The 9,409-nt window shown below is 34.5% G+C and overlaps 2 protein-coding genes across 2 annotated transcripts; both read right to left on the reverse strand.

Moving 5' to 3' along the window:
- Window positions 1-823: 823 nt before the first annotated feature.
- Window positions 824-2,817, reverse strand: LOC139194582 (probable indole-3-pyruvate monooxygenase YUCCA10). The gene is made up of 3 exons (XM_070819441.1): window positions 1,907-2,817; window positions 1,332-1,691; window positions 824-1,238 (listed from the first exon to the last, which is right to left on the reverse strand). The coding sequence occupies exons 1-3, from the start codon at window positions 2,525-2,527 to the stop codon at window positions 1,074-1,076; spliced, it is 1,146 nt and encodes a 381-aa protein (XP_070675542.1). The 5' UTR covers window positions 2,528-2,817; the 3' UTR covers window positions 824-1,073.
- A 1,711-nt stretch (window positions 2,818-4,528) lies between these two features.
- On the reverse strand, window positions 4,529-6,318 carry LOC103432493 (probable indole-3-pyruvate monooxygenase YUCCA10). Its single transcript, XM_008370693.4, has 3 exons — window positions 5,630-6,318; window positions 5,052-5,411; window positions 4,529-4,957 (listed from the first exon to the last, which is right to left on the reverse strand). The coding sequence occupies exons 1-3, from the start codon at window positions 6,248-6,250 to the stop codon at window positions 4,793-4,795; spliced, it is 1,146 nt and encodes a 381-aa protein (XP_008368915.3). The 5' UTR covers window positions 6,251-6,318; the 3' UTR covers window positions 4,529-4,792.
- Window positions 6,319-9,409: the final 3,091 nt, after the last annotated feature.

The following is a 9,409-nucleotide window of genomic DNA, read 5'->3' on the forward strand; positions in this document are numbered from 1 at the left end:
GGGACAACCAAGCAGTTGATAAGGATATCGGTGACAGTCCAGTTTCAAATTTGGAAATCGGCTTCGATGGAATTATTTGGGCATAAATTATCATTCCTGACATCTTGGAGAAGCAAGCCATGAGTAGGAGAAATTTTTAGTTATGACGGGAACACAGGTAGTACACCATGTGTTTTTATGTAAGGGGTGGGAAATTTTATTTTTTAAGTTATTAACTTTTTAACACAAATATCTCATCATTTATATAACGACACATAATGTACCATCCCGTGTGACGGTCACACTGAAAAATCTCTCTCTAGGTAGAAACTAGAAAGATGATATGGTTGTGATTCGCCAGCCAATAGTTATTTATCGATTGGCTCCTGTGGCCGTAGCTCCACCGTTGCAAGGTGTTCGATTTTGTAGTTTCTTAGCTAGTGTACAATTTTGATAATTTGTATCCATAAGATGCTTCAGTTAGCATGTCAAATCATTGTTGTACTTGAATTATTTATTGTAACAAAAATAATGAAATGCCATTTATTATTTATTTAAATTTCATATTCAATAAAAAATAATGACTCACAGTGTTTAAATTATCAATATTTTCGTCGAAATATCCAAAAAATTAAGGATCCATATGGAAATGGGGGGTTGAAATGCAACCTTCATCTTATATTGGCAATATATAGGGAAATCAATAAATATTAATGATATTTATTGATTCACTACAAAAAAATTGTTGGAACCCATAGCAAATTTTGAACTTTTGAATTTTGTTTTTAAAACTTTTTTTCTCTAATTTCGACTGAACCTATATATGCTCACCTCATGATTAATATTTCTATAAATTTGCATATTGATATTTATATAGATATTTTAAATACTACTCACAACTAAAAGCAAAGAGGACAAGTAGAAAAGTGGGATTTGGAGACCTACACCCAACTTGCACCAATGTCTCATTTCAGACCAACACAACACTTTCCAACATGACATCGCCTTATTGACTCGGAATGTTAGGTAGCTAGTGTACCAAAAGTGTAGGTAACTTCTCGTGCATTTGGCCCTTGACTTCTTCTTTTAGGAAGTTATAGAAATGACTTGATATCGTTGCCTATGTTTTGAGCATCCTCCTTAGATCCATATAATCCTCTTCTGGATAGTCCCACGCAATATAATCCATTCTTTCCCTTCCAATGATTAGGGAAACTTGGTTTTGGAATCCCATCCTCTTTTAAAAGATAATCATCCCCCTGAAACAATCGTAACAAATTTTATATCACCTTAGGCGATAAAAATTAAAAATTAAAAACAAAATGGTTACCATAGGGTGTTTGAGTAGTCACCTTAAGCCACAAATTCGTCAATCTCTTAAATCCAGTACATAAAATGATTGCGTCAAATTGGTATGACTTTCCATTTTTCAGTTCCACCTGACCGCCTCTTATGCTGCCTATTTCGGCCGGCAAAACTTGAATCTCGCCGGATTTGATCTTTCGATAGGCACCAACGTCAATGGCCGGATACTTGCCGTACTTCACCTTCATATAAAAAGGACCCTCTTGTGGCCTCTCTATCCCATAGCTAGCTAGGTTTCCGTAGACCAGCTTGCTAAGCAGAACCAGCAAAGAATCAACCATGCTTAATGGAAAATGTTTCAACAAAACCAAGGCCAAGTAAACCATCCCCCTTGAGAGAAAATGGACCTGCATTTAGATATCATATAAGCTAGCTCATACAAACAAAATCGTCTTAAACAAGAAACAAATTTAAGCGGAAGTGCATTAGGTTAATCAGTCAAGGTAGTCTACATGTGCCATTCTCGTATACTAGAGTAGTTTAGAATATCTCCTTCAACGCCTCGTCAGAAAACATGAAAGAATTTTAAGTAAAATCAAAGCTAGACGATGTGCTTGATTACCGGGCTTCGAACGATGATTGAAGTTTTAGCACCATGGTTCGCCAAGTCTAGTGAAATCTCCATGCCGGAATTCCCAGCCCCAACAACCAAAACCTTCTTATTTTCGAACTCCTTCCCGGATTTATATTTTGTTGAGTGAAGAACATCACCATTAAAACTACTCAAACCTTCAATCTCCGGAGTATACGGGTTAGTTGCTTCCCCAGTAGCCACCACCAAAAAGCCTCCAAAATACTCCTCCATCTCGCCGGAACCACCAATATTTTTCGCCTTCACAGTCCATTTCTTGGAGACTTGATCATATTCTGCAGACTCCACATTTCTCTTGTACATTGGACTAATACTGAAGTGGGACACATAGTCCTCTAAGTACTGGATAAACTGGTGTTTGGGCACGTAAGTGGGACAAGAGGTTGGAAACGACATGTGAGGAAGCTCACAAAATTGTTTTTGAAGGTGGAGGTGGAGACGGTCGTAGGAGTATTTCTTCCATAGAGAGGCAAAACAGTCCTCCCTTTCTAGGATTATGTATGGGATCGCGAGCCGGCTCAGACATCCGGCCGTGGCCAGGCCGGAAGGACCAGCCCCGACGATGATCACTACCTTATTATGTTCCTGCATTTCACTGTATACTGTTTTGGCACTTTCTCGAGCTTAAGTGGGAAGAAGAGAGAGTACTATATAAACACCTAGTGGTATTACACATACAAAATATTGCAGCACAACAACTCTCAAAAATACAATTTAGAAGTTATGATACTCTCGTACTTTCTAAAGACAAACTCTAAACCACTCACATTGCTTACAAGACTACTCTCACTTCTTACTTGGTTGATTCACTTACAACAACACACCTATATTTATCATGCACTCAACCGACATAAGCTATGCATAATAGCCTCACATTTTATAAGTTATGCATCATAGCCTCACATTTTATAAGCTATGCATAGTAGCCTCACATTTTATAAGTTATGCATCATAGCCTCACATTTTATAAGCGATGCATAATAGCCTCACATTTTGCTAGCTGTAGTATATTCTAAGTACAAACAAACGGACGAGGACCCTCTCCAAGTCTTCTTTGTGAGGATCCTAAGGATCAATCCATTTAGTCATTTATCGTACATCGTATAGCCAGTTTTCGTTAAGTATTATTTGTGTTTAATTTTAAATAAGAAATTTAAAATGACTTATGGCCGCATGATGACTGACGAACGGGTAGAACAATTTTGTTGGAAATGTAGAACAATTTTGTTCCTTTGTACCGACTAACAGGCTGATGTTGATCCTTTAACATGGTTGTGGGTTGGTTTTATATGTTTCTACTAACTAATATTAAATGAAATTAATAATCTCATTGGATTAAACTAATTAATTTTTTTGTCAAAGATTAAACTAATTAATTGACCAACATTCCTTAAGTAACAGAAACATTGCTTCCTTTTTCAATTATTAATTTCCTTAATTAATAATCTCACGCCTGTAACATGCACGTTATTCTTTTAATTTTTCTTAGTTTTTAGTTTATTTAGTGAGAAGAAACCAGAAAACATTTTCATAAGAGAATATTTCCGTGACATGCAGTTCTTCTGGTAAAGATAACGAAGACTTCCTTGCTGAAAAATGTACGTAAAATTTTAGCTTTCACGATCAATCATCATGCTTCTTTTTATTTCATCTGAATAAAGTTGAAACCCCCCGTTTTGGTTGCAACCTTCTTTTCAAACACGTCTGATGTACAAATCAGTTTCAACACCACTTGATTACGTGATTGCTGGGTTCAAGCTCACCCGCTATGATTAGGCCCAGTCAAAGAAGGTGGCCACTCAATACTAAGTCTAGTGGTATTCCTCTTCATTTATAAACGAGAGGTTTTAGTTTCGATTATTGCCAAAGGTGAATTTGAACCACATTACTGTTAGCCCACTCCTCCACCGTCTAGTATAAATAATATTGCTTGTTAAAAAAAAAATAAAAAAAAAGGTTCCTAGGTGGTATAATAGTCAGAGTTCAAATCAAAAATAAAATTTAGTTGGGCTTAACCTAAAACTTGCTTAAAAAATTGGGTGTAAACTTAATTGTCAATTTTTTTAATCGGGAATTTTTGAGAATAAAATTAAATATGCATCGATGTATATTATAAAATGAAATTTTTTGCCATGAAATTTTTGATATTCAGTTCTCTATTATTCGGTACATACTATGCAAATTTACGCTTGTATTTTACATAAAGGCAAATAATGCACCTTTTTAAAAAGCTTTGAGTACGTTGGAAGGTACTAAAGAAAGAAGAAAAGGCTAGGAAAGTTCAGGCAAATAATGCAGCATTTTTAAAGTTTGAGTATGTTGGAAGGTACTAAAGAAAGAAGAAAACGCTAGGAAAGTTCTTGTCCTCCTTTTTGTTTACACAGGCATGCTGCGTCTGCAAGACTGTTGTGTAAATACATTCATTCCAACTTGATATGGTTATGATTCGTCGGCCAACAATTATTTATCAATTGGCTCCTGTCGCAGCAGCTCCGCCGTTACAAGGTGTTCGTTTTTGTAATTTCTTAGCTAATGTGACAATTTTGATAGTTTGTATCCATAAGGTGCTTCAGTTATTTACTGTAACAAAAATAATGAAATGTCATTATTATTTATTTAAAATTCACATTCAATGATGACTCACAACCAAAAACGAAAGAGGAAAAATAGAAAAGTGGGGCTTGGGGAGATATTTTCCTACACTCAATGTACGCCAACGTCTCATTTTGGACCAGAGCAACGTCGGGTGTTTTTAACTTTTCAACGTGACATCGTCTTATTGATTTGGAATGTTTGGTAGCCAAAAGTGTAGGTAAGTTCTCGTGCATTTGGCCGTTTACTTCTTCTTTTGGGACATTACAGAAATGACTTGATATCATTGGCTATGTTTTGAGCATCCTCCTTAGATCCATATAATCCTCTTCTCGATAGTCCCACGCAATATAATCCATTCTTTCCCTTCCAATGATTAGGGATGCTTGGTCGTGGAATTCCATCTTCTTTTAAAAGATAATCATCTCCCTGTCACAATAGTAACAAATTTCTATATCACCTTACGCAATAAATATTAAAAATTAAAAACGAAATAGTTACCATACAATGTTTGAGTAGTCACCTTAAGCCACAAATTCGTCGATCTCTTGAATCCGGTACAGAAAATGATTGCATCGAATGGGTATGACTTTCCGTTTTTCAGTTCCACCTGGCCGCCTCTTATGCTGCCTATTTCGGCCGGCAAAACTTGAATCTCGCCGGATTTGATCTTTCGATAGGCACCAACGTCAATGGCCGGATACTTTCCGTACTTCCCCTTCATATAAAAAGGACCCTCTTGTGGCCTCTCTATCCCATAGCTAGCTAGGTTTCCGTAGACCAGCTTGCTAAGCAGAACCAGCAAAGAATCAATCATGCTTAATGGAAAATGTTTCAACAAAACCAAGGCCAAGTAAACCATCCCCCTTGAGAGAAAATGGACCTGCATTTAGATATCATATAAGCTATTTCATACAAATAAAATCGTCTTAAACATGAAACAAATTTAAGCGGACGTGCATTAGGTTAATTAGTCAAGGCAGTTTGCATATGCCATATTCTCGTACACTAGAGTAGTTTAGAATATCTTCTTCAACGTCTCATCGGAAAACATGAAAGAATTTTAAGTTAAAAACAAAGCTAGATGATGTGATTGATTACCGGGCTTCGGACAATGATTGAAGTTTTAGCACTATGGTTTGCCAAATCTAGTGAAATCTCCATGCCTGAATTCCCAGCCCCAACAACCAAAACCTTCTTATTTTCGAACTCCTTCCCGGATTTAAATTTTGTTGAGTGAAGAACATCACCATTGAAACTACTCAAACCTTCAATCTCCGGAGTATACGGGTCGGTTGCTTCCCCGGTAGCCACCACCAAAAAGCCTCCAAAATACTCCTCCATCTCGCTGGAACCACCAATATTTTTCGCCTTCACAATCCATTTCTTGGACACTTGATCATATTCTGCAGACTCCACATTTCTCTTGTACATTGGACTAATACTGAAGTGGGACACATAGTCCTCTAAGTACTGGATAAACTGGTTTTTGGGCACGTATGTGGGGTAAGAGGTTGGAAACGACATGTGAGGAAGCTCACAAAACTGCTTTTGAAGGTGGAGGTGGAGACGATCGTAGGAGTATTTCTTCCACAGAGAGGCAAAACAGTCCTCTCTTTCTAGGACTATGTATGGGATCGCGAGCCGGCTCAGACATCCGGCCGTGGCCAGGCCGGAGGGACCGGCCCCAACGATGATCACTAACTTATTATGTTCCTGCATTTCAATGGTGTGTATGCAGTTTTGGTACTTTCTCGAGCTTAAGTGGGAAGAAGAGAGAGTACCATATGAACGACAATGCTACTGGTTGTGGGTTGGTTTTATATATTTCTGGTAACCAATATTAAATAAAATTAATAATCTCATTGGACCCTGCTTATGTTTTAATTATTAATTTCCTCGATCAATAATCTCACGAATGTAACATGCACATTCTTCTCCTAATTTTCTATTAGTTTTTTATTTTATTTAGTGAGGAGAAACTGTTGGCGTGAGGAGTTAGCATAAGGCTTTTTTTTTTTTTTTTTTTTGAGGGCTGTTGTTACCATAAATTGACATTTAGCGTAATTAGTGGATTGTTTTTAGGGTCATTGTTAATGTAAGTTGACATTTGATGTATGGCTCATTTAGGAAGTTTTTTTTTTAAATAAATGAGAACGTTTTTAGAGAAGATATATATATATTTTTACGGAATCTCCATGAATAAGATGAAACCTTGTTTCATGATATTTACATGAGATTCCTCTTTGAACCCGTCCTTCATAAAAATGCAAGCTAATTATGAAAAAACACTTGAAGTACTTCTATAAGAAACACCAGTTATGTACAAGACTTCTTATGTGAGAAGAATATATTATATTAGGGGCATTTAGACTTAAGGACCTAAAGAAGATTATTTTTTCATTACAACCGGGATGCTTTTATAAATCTAGTTTTAGTCCCTCACTTTAAAACTCATTATCAATCATATTAAATACCCCTGCCCACTTTTATTATTTTCAAATTTTCTTTCTAAAATTCCTAACTTAATCATCAATTAGGCCTTAAAAATATGAATTTTTATTTCTACAAATCAAATTTAGCAATTTAAAATGGAAGACTTTTTAAAATATTTTTCTAATGAGATGAAACTATATAAAATTTATACAGACAATCACAAAACAAAACAAATAAACTAATATGCAAACACAATAAACAATATACATAATAAAGGTACATGAATATATATATATATATATATATATATATATATATAGGTGCATATGTATAGGTGCATATATATAGGTACACATATATACATAAGTTTATATATGTATAAGTACACAAATGTATATATAGGCATATATATATATATCGGTACATGAATATATATTTATGTACATATGCATAGGTACATATGCATAGGTACACAACTTATGTATTAATTTATATACATGCATATAGACATATATGCATTGTTACCACTTAAGCAATTTTTTACCCGTATTGAATTCACATGCATTAAGTAAAAATCTTTTATTTATAATAGTAAAAATAAAACTAAACTAAAGTTAATAATTATTAGCTAGATTTTAGGTGATATATAATGTCAAAGGACCAAAATCAGTATTTAATCTTACACCCAACTTCAATAAAAAATAGATCTTATTTAGGGATTATAATCTAGTTTCCTAAAGAATTAAACCCAAATTTAGTAAAAACAGAAGAACAGTGACATGCAAGTTCTAAAGATAACCAAGACATCCTCGCTGAAGTAACATGTACGTAAAATTTTGCCTTTCATGATCAATCATCATAGTTCTTTTTATTTCATCTGAATAAAGTTGAAAGCCTCGTTTTTGATTGCTACCTTCTTGTCAAACAAGTCTGGTGTACCAGTTAGTTCAACACCACTTGATTACGTGATTGCTGGGTTCAAGATCATCCGCTATGATTAATTTCAGTCACACCCTCATCCTCATCCGCTATAATTATTTTCAAAGTGAGACTTTTCATAGATTCTCTATCACTTAAATGTTTAATGTTAATTTTTGTGTCAATGTTATAAAACATTGTGCAAAAAATATAAAGTAGCTGAGATATCTATGAAAAGTCTTACTTTTAAGAGAGTCTCTTTGACATTTCTCAATTAGGTTTTCCCTTTTTTTATTATTATTTAGGCCTAGTCAACGAAGCTATTTTTTAGTTTAACCCAATATTTATTATGTGCGGATTTAAACCCTAATTGTATGACTATTTTGCCAAGGGATATGTAATTACCTACATAATTATTTACCTAGGGCCACGATGTTTATTATGATTAAGATATGGGATACTTGGGATGCGGTACCTAATCCTTAACATTCTTTGACTAAAACCTTAATGGTATTCAAAGTTTGATCAAAGTCCCTTGACTTTGTACACCTCATTATATTACAATTAATAGTTATATTTTTATAGTTTTGACATTAATTGTTTGATATTTTATGAGATTTATAATCCTATAAATTTAAAATCCCTCATTATAATACTATTAGAAATGGTTACAATACAAAAAATTCAAACATTTTGATTGAATAAATGGATAAAAACTATGTAAAAAATAAGAAATAATAAATGGCAAAAGAATGTATCCATAGTGTTAAAAAAATTGGTACATTTCACATATAACAAAGTGGTACATTAATAAAGAAGAATGGGTACATTATAAATAAATTAGGGTACAGATAAAAAATTAAAAAATTATGAGTACAAATGAATTTTTAAAAAATATAGGCGCTAAAAGAAATTAATACATGGGTACAAAATAAAACTAAAAAGAAAATACTACAAATTTAAAAAAATGTTGCAAATTAAAAGTGGGTACAAACTCAAAATATAAATATATGATACAAAGTTTAGGCATAAAACATAAATATACCATATGTAATTTTTCTATCATGGATTAAATATACAATGTCACGTGACGGTATACATGTCACAGCCCGTCCCGGAATTACTAATTCCGAGGACGTGAACTTACAAAAATGCCCTTAAACGGGATTAAGGTGCGTAAATGTACGACATTTGTGTTATCTAAAGTTCCTAAACTATGGTTAATTAGAATGTTAATTAGTGTTAGGGACTAAAACTAGGTTGCAATGTTCTGTTTGGGATTTAGGTAGGGCCTCATGCCCTGATTCCCTCCCCATTTTCCGTATGCACACTCTCTCTCTTCCTCAGACTTCATTCTCTCTCTCACCCTCTCTAACTCTCGGACAACCACCTAAACCACCTAAAATCAACACCAACGCCGGATTTAAGAATACCATTGCACTCCTGAGGACTTCACGATCACGTAGGTATCAGTTTAAGGTGAGTTTCATTTCGAAAACCCTAGTTTCTAAAGACACCGTGATTATG

The sequence above is a fragment of the Malus domestica genome, chromosome 03 (genome assembly GCF_042453785.1).
Source record: "Malus domestica chromosome 03, GDT2T_hap1".
NCBI lineage: Eukaryota > Viridiplantae > Streptophyta > Magnoliopsida > Rosales > Rosaceae > Malus > Malus domestica.

What these genes read in the sequence shown, in the direction of transcription:
- LOC139194582 (XM_070819441.1), bottom strand. Translation starts at nt 2,527, where the DNA reads ATGCAGGAACATAATAAGGTAGTGATCATCGTCGGGGCTGGTCCTTCC. An exon ending in CAATCATCGTTCGAAGCCCG is followed by an intron (nt 1,692 to 1,906) that starts GTAATCAAGCAC and finishes ATCTAAATGCAG; the next exon opens with GTCCATTTTCTCTCAAGGGG. An exon ending in TGACGAATTTGTGGCTTAAG is followed by an intron (nt 1,239 to 1,331) that starts GTGACTACTCAA and finishes CGATTGTTTCAG; the next exon opens with GGGGATGATTATCTTTTAAA.
- LOC103432493 (XM_008370693.4), bottom strand. Translation starts at nt 6,250, where the DNA reads ATGCAGGAACATAATAAGTTAGTGATCATCGTTGGGGCCGGTCCCTCC. An exon ending in CAATCATTGTCCGAAGCCCG is followed by an intron (nt 5,412 to 5,629) that starts GTAATCAATCAC and finishes ATCTAAATGCAG; the next exon opens with GTCCATTTTCTCTCAAGGGG. An exon ending in CGACGAATTTGTGGCTTAAG is followed by an intron (nt 4,958 to 5,051) that starts GTGACTACTCAA and finishes CTATTGTGACAG; the next exon opens with GGAGATGATTATCTTTTAAA.